Source organism: Panulirus ornatus, chromosome 48, assembly GCF_036320965.1.
Source record: "Panulirus ornatus isolate Po-2019 chromosome 48, ASM3632096v1, whole genome shotgun sequence".
NCBI classification, from domain to species: Eukaryota; Metazoa; Arthropoda; class Malacostraca; order Decapoda; family Palinuridae; genus Panulirus; species Panulirus ornatus.
The window spans coordinates 3,955,838-3,976,305 of NC_092271.1; the positions used below are offsets into that span (position 1 = coordinate 3,955,838).

Sequence of the window (20,468 nt, forward strand, 5' to 3'; positions counted from 1 at the left end):
ATCGGATGGAACCATGGAAGTGGAAGTGAATCATAGGGTGGGGGAGAGGGCGAAAGCTCTGGGAGCGTTAAAAAATGCGTGGAAGTCGAGAACGTTATCTTGGAAAGCAAAAATGGGTATGTTTGAAGGAATAGTGGTTCCAACAATGTTATATGGTTGCGAGGCGTGGGCTATAGATAGAGTTGTGCGGAGGAGGGTGGATGTGCTGGCAATGAGATGTTTGAGGACAATGTGTGGTGTGAGGTGGTTTGATCAAATAAGTAATGAAAGGCTAAGAGAGATGTGTGGTAATAAAAAGAGTGTGGTTGAGTGAGCAGAAGAGGGTGTTTTGAAATGGTTTGGTCACATGGAGAGAATGAGTGAGGAAAGATTGGCCAAGAGGATATATGTGTCAGAGGTGGAGGGAACGAGGAGAAGTGGGAGACCAAATTGGAGGTGGAAAGATGGAGTGAAAAAGATTTTGAGTGATCAGTGCCTGAGCATGCAGGAGGGTGAAAGGCGTGCAAGGAATAGAGTGAATTGGAACGACGTGGCATACCGGGGTCGACGTGCTGTCAATGGATTGAACCAAGGCATGTGAAGCGTCTGGCGTAAACCATGGAAAGTTCTGTGGGGCCTGGATGTGGAAAGGGAGCTGTGGTTTCGGTGCATTATTCATGACAGCTAGAGGCTGAGTGTGAACGAATGTGGTCTTTGTTGTCTTTTCCTAGCGCTACCTCGCGCACATGCGGGGGGAGGGGGTTGTCATTTCATGTGTGGCGGGTGGCAACGAGAATGAATAAGTGCAGACAGTATGAATCATGTACATGTGTACATATGTATATGTCAGTGTGTGTGTATATATATGTATACGTTGAGTGCATACGTATGTATATGTGCGTGTGTGGACGTGTATGTATCTACAAGCGTATGTGGGTGGGTTGAGCCATTCTTTCGTCTGTTTCCTTGCGCTACCTCGCTAACGCGGTTGACAGCGACAAAGTATAATAAATGAATAAATACACACGTACGCACACCTAGACCAGGTGTCCACCATACACCAGCCCCATCGGGGAGGATGAACATGAAGGCTGGGATCTATATGTTTGTTGAACAACGATGAACATGAAGGCTGCTCATTCTCCCCATCGGGGAGGATGAACAGCTGGGATGGCTGTGAGCGCCTGCTCTCTGTTTGATTCGAACTCGGGCCCTTTAGAGTGTGTGTGTGTGTGTGTGTGTGTGTGTGTTACTGTTTGCTTTAAAATTGTTGTTTTCTTATATACATCAGTTACATGAAAATGTCTCTCTTGCCATGGTCACAGATGGACAATCACATAACAACGTTAATGTTTGGAATTCTTGGTGTTTCAACTTTATTGATAGAAATACCTTATGTAAATTGAGCACTTTACCATGAATCTTCCTTTGCTTATTATACAACTTTTTTTTTTCTTTTTTTTTTTTTTTTGCTTTGTCGTTGTCTCCCGCGTTTGCGAGGTAGCGCAAGGAAACAGACGAAAGAAATGGCCCAACCCACCCCCATACACATGTATATACATACGTCCACACACGCAAATATACATACCTACACAGCTTTCCATGGTTTACCCCAGACGCTTCACATGCCTTGATTCAATCCACTGACAGCACGTCAACCCCGGTATACCACATCGCTCCAATTCACTCTATTCCTTGCCCTCCTTTCACCCTCCTGCATGTTCAGGCCCCGATCACACAAAATCTTTTTCACTCCATCTTTCCACCTCCAATTTGGTCTCCCTCTTCTCCTCGTTCCCTCCACCTCCGACACATATATCCTCTTGGTCAATCTTTCCTCACTCATTCTCTCCATGTGCCCAAACCATTTCAAAACACCCTCTTCTGCTCTCTCAACCACGCTCTTTTTATTTCCACACATCTCTCTTACCCTTACGTTACTTACTCGATCAAACCACCTCACACCACACATTGTCCTCAAACATCTCATCATACAACTTATTTTGTATATTTACTATTTCCCTCTGATTCCTCTTCCAGAAATAAAAATCCTATTTAAACAAAAAGATAATCAAAGGATGTGGAAAGTAAATGATGCAAACATTATTCGTATACTGACGACTGCATATATCTACATCCTTCAATTCTGCTCCTTCTTCTCTCACTGGACCTGCATCTCGTCTTGACACAGCTTCCTCAATAAACTCAGACTTGGACAGGATACCTCAGTGGTGTACACATAGTCTTGTTAAGTTTAATGCTTCCAAGACTCAGTTTCTACCCATCTCTCTATCAAAAACTCCTCACAACTTTCGTCTCTTCTTTGACGGTTCTATAACTCCACCTCTTGACTCAGTGAATATACTGGGTATTACTGTAACATCCAGTTCTTCTTGGCAACCCCACATTACAAGAATAGGTAAGTCTGCCTCTGAGAAACTGGGTGTCCTGTTTACATGTCGAAACTTCTCTTCTGAACATTTGCTCCGTTAATACAAGGGATTGATTCGTCTTTGTATGGAGTACTGCTCTCATATTTGGGGTGGCTTTAGCTCTGTATCCTTACTTGACAGAGTTGAATTAAAAGGGATCCGACTTATAAATTGTCAAAGGCCAACTTCCAAACTTGACCAACTTTCCCTATGCCGTAATGTTGGTTCACTTTCCCTCTTCTACAGGTATTACTTTGGTTTTTGCTCTCGAGAACTGGTTGCTTGTGTGCCTCCACCACTAGTTACACCACGCAGTACTAGGCAAGCTGCTGCGTCACTTGATTACCATGTGGCCATCGGCAACTCAAGGGTAGGTCATTTTGATACCTGCTTCTTTACCTACACGTCGAAGCTGAGGAACTCTATACCTTCTCATGTCTTTCCCAGTAACTATGACTTGGCACATTTCAAAAGACATGTTTTTCACTTTCTCCAAACTTCGTAAATACTTCCATTGTCTTTTCTTTTTCCTCTTGTGTAATTCTCTCTACATTCTAATTAAGGCCCGACCTTGATGTGACTGGAGCCTCAACATCAAAAATAAAAGGATGACCACAAATTTGGTTAAGAATTTATCATTTGTTCGTAAATTGAGACACAAACACTTTTACCTTTCTGAGCGATGACTCTAGCTGAAAAGGAAGAACCAATGAACTAAGATCTTCTCATGGATAGATTAGACGTTGTCAGATAAGATACTAATAAGACGAGCTTTATAAAATGATGAAAGCACCATGACACTTTAACCACTGGGGAAAAAAATTTAGTCAGTTTATAGTTGAGTGTCAATGATTATTCCAGTCTTTTAAATGACACTCGGTGTCATTAGAACTCAGCTGTGAAAGTTCGGAAACTGTGAAGCACAACTTAAAGTTTTATGTTGTCGAGCGTTGTACACGGCTGCGTGAGAGAGGCGGACGGAGTCAGTGGGAGGGAACTGCAGCAGTGGGAGGCAGGCAGCCGAGCAGAGAGGCCGTCATTGGGCAGCCACTCCCGCACATACACACAGACACACACACACACACACACTAACATACACACACATACGCACACACACCAGCCGCAACATAGCGCACCATGTCTCTCTATACACATCGTGCCGGGTACGTTGTTTTCAGTGTCATATAATTCGCAGATGATTTCCAAGGACGATACAAAGAACAGTGTATGATATACATTCTGCACGTGTTGTATATAGATATATAAAGTGTCGAGCCAGATTGCATTCATGGAACGCAAACAGAAAATGGATATATTCAATATCAGGTAAGAATAAATATACTCCATAAACTACTGGAATATAAAAATGAATTTAACAGTAGAAGTAAATAAATACATAAGAACATAGTTACCGATGTATATATATATATATATATATATATATATATATATATATATATATATATATATATATATATATATATATATATTCATTTGTTCATTATCTATTCAATTCATCTAGTATACATGATCGCCGTTTCCCGCATCTGCGATGTGGCGCCAGGAAACAGACGAAGAACGAAAAACACACGCACACACACACACACACACACACACACACACACACACACACACACACACGCACATACACACACACACACACACACACACACACACACACACACACACACACACACACACACACACACACCGCGTTATCGAGGTAACACAAGGAAACAAGACGAAAAAATGGCCCAGCCAACACACATACACAAGTATATACATACACGTCCACACACGCACATATACATATCTATACATCTCAACGTATACATACACAGACATATACATATATACACATTCATTCCCGTCGCCACCCCGCCACACTTGAAATGACAGCCCCCTCCCCCGCATGTGTGCGAGGTAGCGCTGGGAAACACAACAAAGGCCACATTCGTTCACACTGTCTCTAGCTGTCATGTATAATGCACCGAAACCACAGCTCCCCTTCCGCATCCTGGCCCCACAAAACTTTCCATGGTTTACCCCAGACGCTTAATATGCCCTGGTTCAATCCACTGACAGCACGCCGACCTCGGTATACCACATCGTTCCAATTAACTCTATTCCTTGCACGCCTTTCACCCTCCTGCATGTTCAGGCACCAATCACTCAAAATCTTTTTCACTCCATCTTTCCACCTCCAGTTTGGTCTCCCACTTCTCCGCGTTCACTCCACCTCTGACACATATATCCTCTTTGTCAAACTTTCTTCACTCATTCTCTCCATGTGAAAAAACAATTTCAAAACACCCTCTTCTGCTCTCTCAACAACACTCCTCTTATTACCAAACATCTCTCTTACCCTTTCATTGCTTACTCAATCAAACCACTTCACACCACATACTGTCCTCAAACATCTCATATCCAGCACATCAACCCTCCTCCGCACAACTCTATCTATAGCCCACGCCTCGCAAACATATAACATTGTTGGAACAAATATTCCTTCACATATACCCATTTTTGCTTTCCAAGATAACGTTCTCGACTTTCACAGATTTTTCAACGCTCCCAGAACTTTCGCCCCCTCCCTAATCCTATGATTCACTTCCTATTCCATGGTTCCATCCGCTGCCAAATCCACTCCCAGACATCTAAAACACTTCACTTCCTCATGCTTTACTCCATTCAAACTTACCTCACAATTGACTTGACACTCAACCCTACTGTACCTAATAACCTTGCTCTTATTCACATTTACTCTTAACTTTCTTCTTTCACACACTTTACCAAACACAGTCTCCTGCCTCTGCAGTTTCTCACCCGAATCAGAGCTGTATCATCAGCGAACTATAATTGATTCACTCCCCAAGCTCTCTCAGCCATAACGGACTGCATATTTGCCCCTCTTTCCAAAACTCTTGCATTCACCTCCCAAACAACCCCATCCATAAAGAAATCAAAAAAACATGGAGACATCATGCACATCTGCCGCAAACAAACAGTCACTGAGAACCAGTCACTTTCCTCTTTTCCTACACGTACACATGCCTTACATCCTCGATAAAAAAATTTCACTGCTTCTAACAACTTGCCTCTCACACCATATATTCTTAATAACTTATACAGAGCATCTCTATCAACTCTATCATATGCTTTCTCCAGATCCAAAAATAGTACAAACAAATCCATTTGCTTTTCTAAGTATTTCTCACATACATTCTTCAAAGCAAACACCTGATCCACACTTCCTCTACCATTTCTGAAACCACACTGCTCTTCCCCAATCTGATGCTCTGTACATGACTTCACCCTCTCAATCAATATCCTTCCATAAAATTTCCCAGGAATACTCAATAGATTTATGCCTCTGTAATTTGAGCATTCACTTTTATCTCCTTTCACTTTGTACAATGGTACTATGCAAGCATTCCGCCAATCCTCAGGCACCTCACCATGAGTCGTACACATATTAATTAACCTTACCAACCAGTCAACAATACAGTCACCCCTTTTTTAATAAATTCCACTGCAATACCATCCAAACTCGCTGCCTTGCCGGCTTTAATCTTCCGCAAAGCTTTCACTACCTCTTCTCTGTTTACCAAATCATTCTCCCTAACCCTCTCACTTTGCACACCACCTCAACCAAAAGACCCTATCTCTGCGACTCTATCATCAAACACATTCAACAAGCCTTCAACATACTCACTCCATCTCCTTCTCACATCACCACTACTTGCTATCACCTCCCCATTAGCCCCCTTCACTGATGTTTCCATTTGCTCCCTTGTCTTACGCACTTTATTTACCTCCTTCCAAAACATCTTTTTATTCTCCCGAAAATTTAATGATACTCTTTCACTCCAACTCTCATTTGCCCTCTTTTTCACCTCTTACACCTTTCTCTTGACTACCTGCCTCTTTCTTTTATAAATCTCCCACTCATTTGCATCATTTCTCTGCAAAAATCGTCCAAATGCCTCTCTCTTCTGTTTCACTAATTATCTTACTTCTTCATCCCACCACTAACTACCCTTTCTAATCTGCCCACCTCCCACGCTTCTCATGCCACAAGCATCTTTTGCGCAAGACAATACTGCTTCCCTAAATACATCCCATTCCTCCCCCACTCCCCTTACATCCTTTGCTCTCACCTTTTTTCCATTCTGTACTCAATCTCTCCTGGTACTTCCTCTCACAAGTCTCCTTCCAAGCTCACTTACTCTCACCACTCTCTTCACCCCAACATTCTCTCTTCTTTTCTGAAAACCTATACAAATCTTCACCTTCGCCTCCACAAGATAATGATCAGAAATCGCTCCAGTTTCACTTCTCAGCACATTAACATCCAAAGGTCTCTCTTTCATGCGCCTATCAATCAACATGTAATCCAATAACGCTCTCTGGCCATCTCTCCTACTTACATACGTATACTTATGTATATCTCGCTTTTTAAACCAGGTATTCCCAATCACCAGTCCTTTATCAGCACATAAATCTACAAGCTCTTCACAATTTCCATTTTCAACACTGAACACCCCATGTACACCAATTATTCCCTCAACTGCCACATTACTCACCTTTGCATTCAAATCACTCATCACTATAACCCGGTCTCGTGCATCAAAACTACTAACACACTCACTCAGCTGCTCCCAAAACACTTGCCTCTGATGTTCTTTCTTCTCTTGCAAAGGAGCATATGCACCAGTTATCACCCATCTCTCTCCATAAACTTTCAGTTTTACCCATATCAATTAAGAGTTTAATTCTTTATACTCTATCACACACCTCCACCACACACATTTAGACACCCCCAATCTGACCTTTCGTGGAGGTTGAGCACTTCCCGCGTGACTCCTTCTTCTGTTTCCCCTTTTAGAAAGTTAAAATAGAAGGAGGGGAGGGTTTCTAGTTCACCGCTCCCGTCCCCTTTAGTCGCCTTTTACGCCACGTGAGGAATGCGTGGAAAGTATTCTTTCTTCCCTATCACCAGGGATTGGAGAGATAATACACACACACACACACACACACACACACACACACACACACACACACACACACACACACACACACACATATATATATATATATATATATATATATATATATATATATATATATATATATATATATATATATATATATATATATATATTTATATATATATATTTTGTATTTTGCTATCTCGCTGTCTCCCGCGTTAGCGAGGTAGCGCAAGGAAACAGACGAAAGAATGGCCCAACCCGCCCACATACACATGTATATACATACATGTCCACACACGCACAATATACATACCTATACATCTCAATGTACACATATATATACACACACAGACATATACATATATACACATGTACATAGTTCATACTGTCTGCCTTTATTTGTTCCCTTCGCCACCTCGCCACACATGGAATAAACAACCCCCTCACCCCTCATGTGTGCGAGGCAGCGCTAGGAAAAAGACCAAAGGCCCCATTCGTTCACACTCAGTCTCTAGCTGTCATGTAATAATGCACCGAAACCACATCTACCTTTCCACATCCAGGCCCCACACACTTTGCATGGTTTACCCCAGACGCTTCACATGCCCTGGTTCAATCCATTGACAGCACGTCGACCCCGGTATACCACATCGTTCCAATTCACTCTATTCCTTGCACGCCTTTCACCCTCCTGCATGTTCAGGCCCCGATCACTCAAAATCTTTTTCACTCCATCTTTCCTCCTCCAATTTGGTCTCCCACTTCTCCTCGTTCCCTCCACCTCTGACACATATATCCTCTTGGTCAATCTTTCCCCACTCATTCTCTCCCTGTGACCAAACCATTTCAAAACACCCTCTTCTGCTCTCTCAACCACACTCTTTTTATTTCCACACATCTCTCTCACCCTTACATTACTTACTCGATCAAACCACCTCACACCACATATTGTCCTCAGACATCTCATTTCCAGCACATCCACCCTCCTGCGCACAACTCTATCCATAGCCCACGCCTCGCAACCATACAACATTGTTGGAACCACTATTCCTTCAAACATACCCATTTTTGCTTTCCGAGATAATGTTCTCGACTTCCAAACATTCTTCAAGGCTCCCAGAATTTTCGCCCCCTCCCCCACCCTATGATTCACTGGGGGAGGGGGTTGTCATTTCATGTGTGGCGGGGTGGCGACGGGAATGAATATAGGCAGCAAGTATGAATTATGTACATGGGTATATATGTATATGTCTGTGTATGTATATATATGTTTACGTTGAAATGTATAGGTATGCATATGTGCGTCTGTGAACGTGTATGTATATACACGTGTATGTGGGTAGGATAGGCGATTCTTTCGTCTGTTTCCTTGCGCTACCTCGCTAACGAGGAAGACAGCGACAAAGTATCATAAATGGAAAAAATGATATATATATATATATATATATATATATATATATATATATATATATATATATATATATATATATATATATATATATATATATATATATATATATATATATATATATATAATATATATAACATGCGCGCGAGGTAGCACTAGGAAAAGACAACAAGGCCACATTCGTTCACACTCAGTCTCTTGCTGTCTTGTATAATGCACCGAACTACAGCTCCCTTTCCACACCCAGGCCCCAAAGAACTTTCCATGTTTTACACCAGCCCCAGAAGCTTCACATGCCCTGTAACAGCACGTCGGCCCTGTTACACCACATCGTTTCAATAGTCCTTGCGCGCCTTTCACCTTCGTGCATGTTCAGGCCCCGATCGCTCAAAAAACTTTTCATTCTATCTTTCCACCTCCAATTTGGTCTCCCACTTCTCATTCCCTCAACCTCTGACACATATATCCTCTTTGTCAAGCTTTCCTCACTCATTCTCTCCATGTGACCAAACAATTTCAATACACCCTCTTCTGCTCTCTCGACCACACTTTTTTTGTTACCACACATCTGTCTTACCCTTTCATTACTTACTCGATCAATCCACCTCACACCACATACTGTCCTCAAATATCTCATTTTCAACACATGCACCCTCCTCCGTCCAACCATATCTATAGCCCACGCCCCGCAACCATGTAACATTGTTGGAATCACTATTTCGTCAAACATACCAAGTTTTGCTTTCCGAGATAACGTTCTCGCCTTCCACATATTCTTCAACTCTCCCAAAACTTTCGCTCTCTCCCCCACCCCATGACTCACTTCCGCTTACATGGTTCCATCCGCTACCAAACCCACTCCCAGATATCTAAAACACTTCACTTCCTCCAGTTATCTCCATTCAAACTTACCTCCCAACTGACATGTCCCTCAACCCTTCTGTACCTAATAACCTTGCTCTTATTCACATTTACTCTCAGCATTCTTCTTTCACACACTTTACCAAATTCATTCATCAGCCTCTGCAGTTTCTCACCCGAATCAGCCACCAACGCTGTATCATCAGCGAACAACAACTGATTGACTTCCCAAACCCACTTATTCACAACAGACTGCATACTTGCCCTTCTCTCCAAGACTCTTGGATTCACCTCCCTAACAACCCCATCCATAAACAAATTAAACAACCATGGAAACATCACGCAAACCGACATTCACTGAAAACCAATCACTTTCCTCTCTTTCTACTTGTACACATGCCTTACATCCTCGATAAAAACTTTTCACTGCTTCTAGCAACTTGCCTCCCACACCTTATACTCTTAATACCTTCCACAGAGCATCTCTATCAACTCTATCATATGCCTTCTGCAGGTCTATAAATGCTACATACAAATCCATTTGTTTTTCTAAGTATTTCTCACATATATTCTTCAAAGTAAACACCTGATACACACATCCTCTACCACTTCTGAAACCACACTGCTCTTCCCGAACCTGGTGCTCTGTACATGCCTTGACAACATACTTATACATACTTATAAGATTATTAGTGAAAGAGAAGAGAGAGGCATTTGGACCATTTTTCCAGGGAAAAAATGCAAATGAGTGGGAGATGTATAAAAGAAAGAGACAGGAGGTCAAGAGAAAGGTGCGAGAGGTGAAAAAGAGGGCAAATGAGAGTTGAGGTGAGAGAGTATCATTAAATTTTAGGGAGAATAAAAAGGTGTTCTAGAAGGAGGTAAATAAAGTGCGTAAGACAAGGGAGCAAATGGGAACTTCAGTGAAGGGGGCTAATGGGGAGGTGATAACAAGTAGCGCTGATGTGAGAAGGAGATGGAGTGAGTATTTTGAAGGTTTGTTGAATGTGTTTGATGATAGAGTGGCAGATATAGGGTGTTTTGGTCGAGGTGGTGTGCAAAGTGAGAGGGTTAGGGAAAATTATTTTGTAAACAGAGAAGAGGTAGTAAAAGCTTTGCGGAAGATGAAAGCCGGAATTTATTAAAAAAAGGGGGTGACTGTATTGTTGACTGGTTGGTAAGGTTATTTAATGTATGTATGATTCATGGTGAGGTGCCTGAGGATTGGCGGAATGCGTTCATAGTGCCATTGTACAAAGGCAAAGGGGATAAGAGTGACTGCTCAAATTACAGAGGTATACGTTTGTTCAGTATTCCTGGTAAATTATATGGAAGGGTATTGATTGAGAGGTGAAGGCATGTACAGAGCATCAGATTGGGGAGGAGCAGTGTGGTTTCAGGCGTGGTAGAGGATGTGTGAATCAGGTGTTTGCTTTGAAGAATGTATGTGAGAAATACTTAGTAAAGCAAATGGATTTGTATATAGAATTTATGGATCTGGAGAAGGCATATGATAGAGTTGATAGAGATTCTCTGTGGAAGGTACTAAGAATATATGGTGTGGGAGGCAAGTTGTTAGAAGCAGTGAAAAGTTTTTATCGAGGATGTAAGGCATGTGTACGTGTAGGAAGAGAGGAAAGTGATTGGTTCTCAGTGAATGTAGGTTTGCGGCAGGGGTGTGTGATGTCTCCATGGTTGTTTAATTTGTTTATGGATGGGGTTGTTAGGGAGGTGAATGCAAGAGTTTTGGAAAGAGGGACAAGTATGAAGTCTGTTGGGGATGAGAGAGCTTGGGAAGTGAGTCAGTTGTTGGTCGGTGATGATACATCGCTGGTGGCTGATTCATATGAGAAACTGCAGAAGCTGGTGACTGAGTTTGGTAAAGTGTGTGAAAGAAGAGAGTTAAGAGTAAATGTGAATTAGAGCAAGGTTATTAGGTACAGTAGGGTTGAGGGTCAAGTCAATTGTGAGGTAAGTTTGAATGGAGAAAAACTGTAGGAAGTAAAGTGTTTTCGATATCTGGGAGTGGATCTGGCAGCGGATGGAACCATGGAAGCGGAAGTGAATCATAGGGTGGGGGAGGGGGCGAACATCCTGGGAGCCTTGAAGAATGTATGGAAGTCGAGAACATTATCTCCGAAAGCAAAAATGGGTATGTTTGAAGGAATAGTTGTTCCAACAATGTTGTATGGTTGCGAGGCGTAGACTATGGATAGAGTTGTGTGCAGGAGGGTGGATGTCCTGGAAATGAGATGTTTGAGGACAATAAGTGGTGTGAGGTGGTTTGATCGAGTAAGTAATGTAAGGGTAAGAGAGATGTGTGGAAATAAAAAGAGCGTGGTTGAGAGAGCAGAAGAGGGTGTTTTGAAATGTTTTGGGCACATGGAGAGAATGAGTGAGGAAAGATTGACCAAGAGGATATATGTGTCGGAGGTGGAGGGAACGAGGAGAAGTGGGAGACCAAATTGGAGTTGGAAAGATGGAGTGAAAAATATTTTGAGTGATCGGGGCCTGAACATGCAGGAGGGTGAAAGGAGGTCAAGGAACAGAGTGAATTGGTTCGATGTGGTATACCAGGGTCGACGTGCTGTCAATGGATTGAATCAGGGCATGTGAAGCGTCTGGGTTAAACCATGGAAAGTTGTGCGGGGCCTGGATGTGGAAAGGGAGCTGTGGTTTCGGGCATTATTGCATGACAGCTGGAGACTGAGTGTGAGCGAATGGGGCCTTTGTTGTCTTTTCCTGGCGCTGAATCGCGCACATGAGGGGGGAGGGGGATGTTATTTTGTGTGTGGCGTGGTGGCGATGGGGGTGAGTAGGGGCAGACAGTGTGATTTGTGTGCATGTGTGTATATGTGTGTGTCTGTGTGTGTATATATGTGTGTACGTTGGGATGTGTGGGTGTGTATGTTTGCGTGTGTGGACGTGTGTGTGTGTGCATGTGTGTTGGGGTGGGTTGGGCCATTTCTTTCGTCTGATGCCTTGCGCTACCTCGCAAACGCGGGAGGGAGCGACGAAGCAAAATGAAAATGAAAAAATAATATATATATATATATATATATATATATATATATATATATATATATATATATATATATATATATATATATATATATATATATATGTATATATATATATATATATATATATATATATATATATATATATATATATATATATATATATATATATATATATATATATATATATATATATATATATATATATATATATATATATATATATATATATATACATATATATATATATATATATATATATATATATATATATATATATATATATATATATATATATATATATATATATATATATATATATATACTTTCGTGTAATAACCACATCATCATGGGAGACACAAGAGAGAAATATGAGAGTCAGTTGATATATAACGAAGAGACGTAGCTGGGACGTCATATGGTAAACATATGATTGTCCAAGATAGACAACGAGCGTATCATAAACTTATTATGTGGACAAGAAGGTGAATTGCTGACAAATTTTATCAACAGTAAAGTTATCTACTTTGTATAGACCTTCACTAATATTAAAGTTATAATTATATGTGTATTTAATGATAGAAGATTCGATGATATTTCTCGTGTTACCACTGAAACTCGCTCTTCACATAACCTGTCGGTCTCCACTGATGAACCTGATAAACTGTTTTGATTCATATTTTCTCAACTTTCTCGTTTCACATACGCTCTCAAACTTAAATACCAACTTCTGCAGTTTCTCACTTGAATCAGCCATCAGTACCGTGTCATGAGCGAACTGTAACTAAGTAACCCACGACCCCCCCTTTCCCTTCCCCCTCCCCACTTCACCCTCCCCACTATCCCTGTATTCCTTGCCCCTTCTCTTCGAAACCCTCACAGTCACCATTACTCACCACCACATCCACAAACAAATCAATCAGCGATCGCGACATCACACACCTCTGCTGCAGACCCAGTTTGACCTTGAGCCATTCACCCTTTCCTATCCTCGACCTGACACATGCCTCACTATTTCGATAAAATTCCTCATTGCTTCTGGCAGCTTTCATCGACACCATGTAACACCCCCCACAAGCACAATATTCACTCTAATATGCTTTCTCCATATCAATAAAAGCCACATACAATTCCCTCTGTTTTCTAAGTATTTTCTCACACAGCGTCTTCAAAGAAAACACCTGATCCACATGACTTTAATCACTCCTGACACCACTCTGCTTCTCTATGTCTGACACTCTGTGCATGTCACCACCCTCTGTGTCACCAATTTCCCGCACAACTTCCCCGGTATGATCAACCAACGTATATCTCTGTAATTGGAGCATTAACTTTTGTTCCTCCCTTCCCCCCCTTGCTTTTATGCGAGGGCACTATACATGTTCCGACAGCCTTCAGGCATCTCGCAAAAATCTATACATGCACTGAATAACACAGGGGCAGCTGGTGGGAGGTCTGATCAGATATCCCACCTCTGTCACTCTCAACACATTCACATCCATGAACCTCTCCTTCACATCCATGAGTCTCTCTTTCACATCCATGAACCTCTCCTTCACATCCATGAGTCTCTCCTTCTCATCCATGAACCTCTCCACATCCATGAATCTCTCCTTCAAATCCATGAGTCTCTCCTTCAAATCCATGAGTCTCTCCTTCACATCCATGAGCCTCTCCTTAACATCCATGAGCCTCTCCTTCACATCCATGAGCCTCTCCTTAACATCATTGAGTCTCTCCTTCACATCCATGAGCCTCTCCTTCACATCCATGAGCCTCTCCTTAACATCAATGAGTCTCTCTTTCACATCCATGAGTCTCTCCTTCACATCCATGAGCCTCTCATTCCCATCCATGAGCCTCTCCTTCACATCCATGAGCCTCTCCTTCACATCCATGAGTCTCTCCTTTACATCCTTGAGTCTCTCCTTCACATCCATGAGTCTCTCCTTGACATCCATAAGCCTCTCCTTCACATCCATGAGTCTCCTTTACATCCATGAGTCTCTCCTTGACATTCATAAGCCTCTCCTTCACATCCATGAGCCTCTCCTTCACATCCACGAGCCTTCCTTCACATCCATGAACCTCTTCTTCACATCCATGAGCCTCTCCTTCACATCCATGAGTCTCTCCTTAACATCCATGAGCCTCTCCTTCACATCCATGAGCCTCTCCTTCACATCCATGAGCCTCTCCTTCACATCCATGAGCCTTCCTTCACATCCATGAACCTCTTCTTCACATCCATGAGCCTTCCTTCACATCCATGAACCTCTTCTTCACATCCATGAGCCTCTCCTTCACATACATGAACCTCATCTTCACATCCATGAGCCTCTCCTTCACATCCATGAACCTCTTCTTCACATCCATGAGCCTTCCTTCACATCCATGAACCTCTTCTTCACATCCATGAGCCTTCCTTCACATCCATGAACCTCTTCTTCACATCCATGAGCCTCTCCTTCACATCCATGAGTCTCTCCTTGACATCCATAAGCCTCTCCTTCACATCCATGAACCTCCTCTTCACATCCATGAGCCTCTCCTTCACATCCATGAGTCTCTCCTTGACATCCATGAGTCTCTCCTTGACATCCATAAGCCTCTCCTTCACATCCATGAGTCTCTCCTTGACATCCATGAGTCTCTCCTTGACATCCATGAGCCTCTCCTTCACATCCATGAGTCTCTCCTTCACATCCATGAGTCTCTCCTTGACATCCATGAGCCTCTCCTTCACATCCATGAGCCTCTCCTTCACATCCATGAGTCTCTCCTTGACATCCATGAGTCTCTCCTTGACATCCATGAGCCTCTCCTTCACATCCATGAGTCTCTCCTTCACATCCATGAGTCTCTCCTTGACATCCATGAGCCTCTCCTTCACATCCATGAGTCTCTCCTTCACATCCATGAGTCTCTCCTTCACATCCATGAGTCTCTCCTTGACATCCATGAGCCTCTCCTTCACATCCATGAGTCTCTCCTTCACATCCATGAGTCTCTCCTTGACATCCATGAGCCTCTCCTTCACATCCATGAGTCTCTCCTTCACATCCATGAGTCTCTCCTTGACATCCATGAGTCTCTCCTTCACATCCATGAGTCTATCCTTTACATCCATGAGTCTCTCCTTTTCATGTTTATCAGTTAGCGCATAATCCAGTCATGCTCGCTTACTGTATACCCTGCTTAACCACAAATGTGTGTTCCTCTCTCTAGGCCAGGTATTCCTAACTGCCAGTCCGTGTTCACTTTACGAGCTGTTCACTAATTCCTGCTCAACACTAGGCACCCCGTCCCTCCCCAGGACTAACCAACCTTAATACTCGACCTCTTCCATCAGATCTGCTGACACTCTCACTCATTCCTCCCGAAACATTTGCTTCTCTTGTTTCGTCCTGTTATATCTCTAATCACATAAGCACTGATAATGACCCACTTCTCGCAGTCCACATCAACCCAGGACTAATATCCTCAAACTCTTTCACAACCTCCCACACCTCCCTAAGCATTAGTGCTATCCTTTCCTTAGCTCTAGCCCTCACATTAACCTCTGACTTTACTTCTATACAACATTTGCTCCTTTTTCTTTAGTTTCTCTAACTACACACTTTACTTTATCCAAAAAAGAGTAAAACATTATATAGACATCCTTGTTATTTTCACGTATGAGACGTTACTAACGCACTAACATTGTCCATCTTGGTCAGATATCAAAATAATGATAGAACACAACTGATATCAAAATGATGATAGAACACAACTGATATCAAAATAATGATAGAACACAACTGATATCAAAATAATGATAGAACATAATTGATATCAAAATAATGATAGAACACAACTGATATCAAAATAATGATAGAACATAATTGATATCAAAATAATGATAGAACACAACTGATATCAAAATAATGATAGAACACAACTGATATCAAAATAATGATAAAACACAACTGATATCAAAATGATGATAGAACACAACTGATATCAAAATAATGATAGACACAACTGATATCAAAATAATGATAGACACAACTGATATCAAAATAATGATAGAACACAGATGATATCAAAATTTTGATAAAACACAACTGATATCAAAATTTTGATAAAACACAACTGATATCAAAATAATGATAGAACACAACTGATATCAAAATAATGATAGAACACAACTGATATCAAAATAATGATAAAACACAACTGATATCAAAATAATGGTAAAACACAACTGATATCAAAATAATGATAAAACACAACTGATATCAAAATAATGATAGAACACAACTGATATCAAAATAATGATAAAACGCAACTGATATCAAAATAATGATAGACACAACTGATATCAAAATAATGATAGAACACAACTGATATCAAAATTTTGATAAAACACAACTGATATCAAAATTTTGATAAAACACAACTGATATCAAAATAATGATAGAACACAACTGATATGAAAATAATGATAGAACACAACTGATATCAAAATAATGATAGAACACAACTGATATCAAAATAATGATAGAACACAACTGATATCAAAATAATGATAAAACACAACTGATATCAAAATAATGATAGAACACAACTGATATCAAAATAATGATAAAACACAACTGATATCAAAGTAATGATAGAACACAACTGATATCAAAATAATGATAAAACACAACTGATATCAAAATAATGATAGAACACAACTGATATCAAAATAATGATAGAACACAACTAATATCAAAATAAAGAACACAACTGATATCAAAATAATGATAGAACACAACTGATATCAAAATAATGATAGAACACAACTGATATCAAAATAATAATAAAACACAACTGATATCAAAATATTGATAAAACACAACTGATATCAAAAGAAGAGAGACAGGAGAGGCCCAGCAGTATCATGGGTGCAGATGAGAACGTAGTTTATATCTTGAAATGTCAGTGTTGGTTGTTGGAGTCAAACTTGGTGGATCAAACGGTGAGGGGTTTCCCTAAGGTCTGTGCAACCGTGTGAGGGTAAGGAATTAGGTCATCTGCAGAATACTTGACAATAATGCTGATCAACATGACGTCTTCCTCGTCACACGAGAACACAGTCCGGGTGTTATGTACAGAGATGTGAAGATCCACAGGAAAGGCACGCCATTCCGTCATGTAATCTCCCTGGTTAGTAACTAAACCCAGATACAAGATGTGTTAACAGATATAGGAAATGATCTGTCCCAACATTCCCTCCTCGTACACTATACACTTAACTTCTCTTTGTCTTACTACCTAATCCCTCACTGATCTATCATTACCATCACTACCTCATCCCTCACTGATCTATCATTACCATCACTACCACATCCCTCACTGATCTGTCATTACCATCACTACCTCATCCCTCACTGATCTATCATTACCATCACTACCTCATCCCTCACTGATCTATCATTACCATCACTACCTCATCCCTCACTGATCTATCATTACCATCACTACCACATCCCTCACTAATCTATCATTACCATCACTACCACATCCCTCACTGATCTATCATTACCATCACTACCTCATCCCTCACTGACTCGATCATTACCATCACTACCTCATCCCTCACTGATCTATCATTACCATCACTACCTCATCCCTCACTGATCTATCATTACCATCACTACCACATCCCTCACTGATCTGTCATTACCATCACTACCTCATCCCTCACTGATCTGTCATTACCGTCACTACCTCATCCCTAACTGATCTATCATTACCATCACTACCTCATCCCTCACTGACTCTATCATTACCATCACTACCCCATCCCTCACTGACTCGATCATTACCATCACTACCTCATCCCTCACTGATCTGTCATTACCATCACTACCTCATCCCTCACTGATCTGTCATTACCATCACTACCTCATCCCTCACTGATCTGTCATTACCATCACTACCACATCCCTCACTGATCTGTCATTACCATCACTGCCTCATCCCTCACTGATCTGTCATTACCATCACTACCTCATCCCTCACTGATCTGTCATTACCATCACTACCTCATCCCTCACTGATCTGTCATTACCATCACTACCTCATCCCTCACTGATCTATCATTACCATCACTGCCTCATCCCTCACTGATGTCATTACCCTCACTACCACATACCTACCTGACTTTGTCATGTCCTGACAAATCAATCCGTCACACACTTCATATCGCCCTCATCACCCTCCTCCCTCCTTTCCATTGTGCTCAAACCAAGACTCACCTCCATAGCCCTCATGGCTGCTCTACCCTCAGACACGCCCATTTTTCCACAAGCTGCTTAATGCAACCATAATCTCACCTCCTTCTTCCACCCGGTGACTCACTTCATCCAAATCTACACTTCCTCCTGGTCCTTCTCATCAAAATTTACACTCAAGCCACACTAACTTGTTCCACATTGCACCTCACTATCTTATCTTTGTTCTCATAATTCTATAACTTTCTAACTTTCTTTCCCACTCCTCTGAACTCTTATATCAGCTTCTGAGGAATTTGCCTGGAGCCTGCCATTAGAGCCGAGGCATCGGCAAACAGCAACTGACTCACCTGCAAAGAACCCAACCCGCTACACCCAGCATGCAGTACACACGTCCCTCACTCCATGACCCACGCATTTACCTACCTCACCACCTCGCCCAGGAACACATTAGGCAGCCATGGGGATTTCCACACATCTTTGACACAGACCCAGCTTCACCGGACACCAATCCTCCTCCCATCTTACTCGCACACACGATTTATAATTTTTGTAAACATTCCTAAGTGAAATTAGTACCTCTTTCTCATACCAAATGCCCGAATCATTTACCATAAAGCATTTTTGGTCACCCTGTCATGAGTTTCACGAGATTAATAAATACCACATACAAAGCTCTCTCTTTCTCTGAGTATTTTTCAAAAGATTTACCTAAAACAAACACCTGATCCACGCCTCCTATACCGCTTCTGAAGCACATATTTTTCCCTCAGTCAGATGATCTGTGCATACCATGATGCTCTCAGTCACAATTCTCCCATACAATTTACAAGGTGAATTCTGTAGTTCGAACATCTTATCTTCGTGACCCTTGCCCTTATACAAGGGCGATATGCACGTATCTTGACCCTTCTCTATACATTAGGTCACACAAACATCGAACTGCCTGACTCAGCAATGTGAAGCCCTGTCACCACTCTTGGGAAACTCATCTGCTGCCCCGTCCACTTCTGCAGTGTCTGGCACACTCACATTATGGAAGGCCTTAACGACCGAATCTCTTTTTACCGTAACATCTGATACGATTCTCACGCCTCAGGCATATCTCGGTCCAAATGTTCCTTCAGTATTATCACTACATCTCTTCCTCACATTCTAGTTATCAGGTACCACTTCTTCTTTCTTCAATGTCGCCTCTAGCAGTTCACTTGTTCTCCTTACACTATTCACCTTCTTCACAAAAGTTTGTTATTTACATTGAAAGTCATCGTTATTCTCATTCATTTATATTTTTTATCAGCTCCCGTATATTTCTTGTGAACCCTTGCTACATTTACCTTATACTTCCTCCAGTCCCTTCTAAATGTTCTCTGTCGTTATCAGCCATTATCCTCCTTTCCTTTCTCTCACAAGCGAATGGACATCCTCCTTCCGCCACTCTCTACCCATTTCAAGCTCCCATTTCCCACTTTCCGCATCATGCATGTTTCACTCGCATTTTCAATCATTAT

The 20,468-nt window shown here is 41.6% G+C and overlaps 1 protein-coding gene across 1 annotated transcript in view; it reads left to right on the plus strand.

Moving 5' to 3' along the window:
* Positions 1 to 3,434: 3,434 nt before the first annotated feature.
* The window catches only part of LOC139763960 (PDF receptor-like), a 464,711-nt gene continuing 447,677 nt past the window's right edge, over positions 3,435 to 20,468 (plus strand). The window contains exon 1 of the mRNA XM_071690441.1: positions 3,435 to 3,737. Within this exon, the coding sequence (XP_071546542.1) occupies positions 3,700 to 3,737 (38 nt within the window). The 5' untranslated portion in view covers positions 3,435 to 3,699. The remainder of the gene's footprint in view (positions 3,738 to 20,468) is intronic.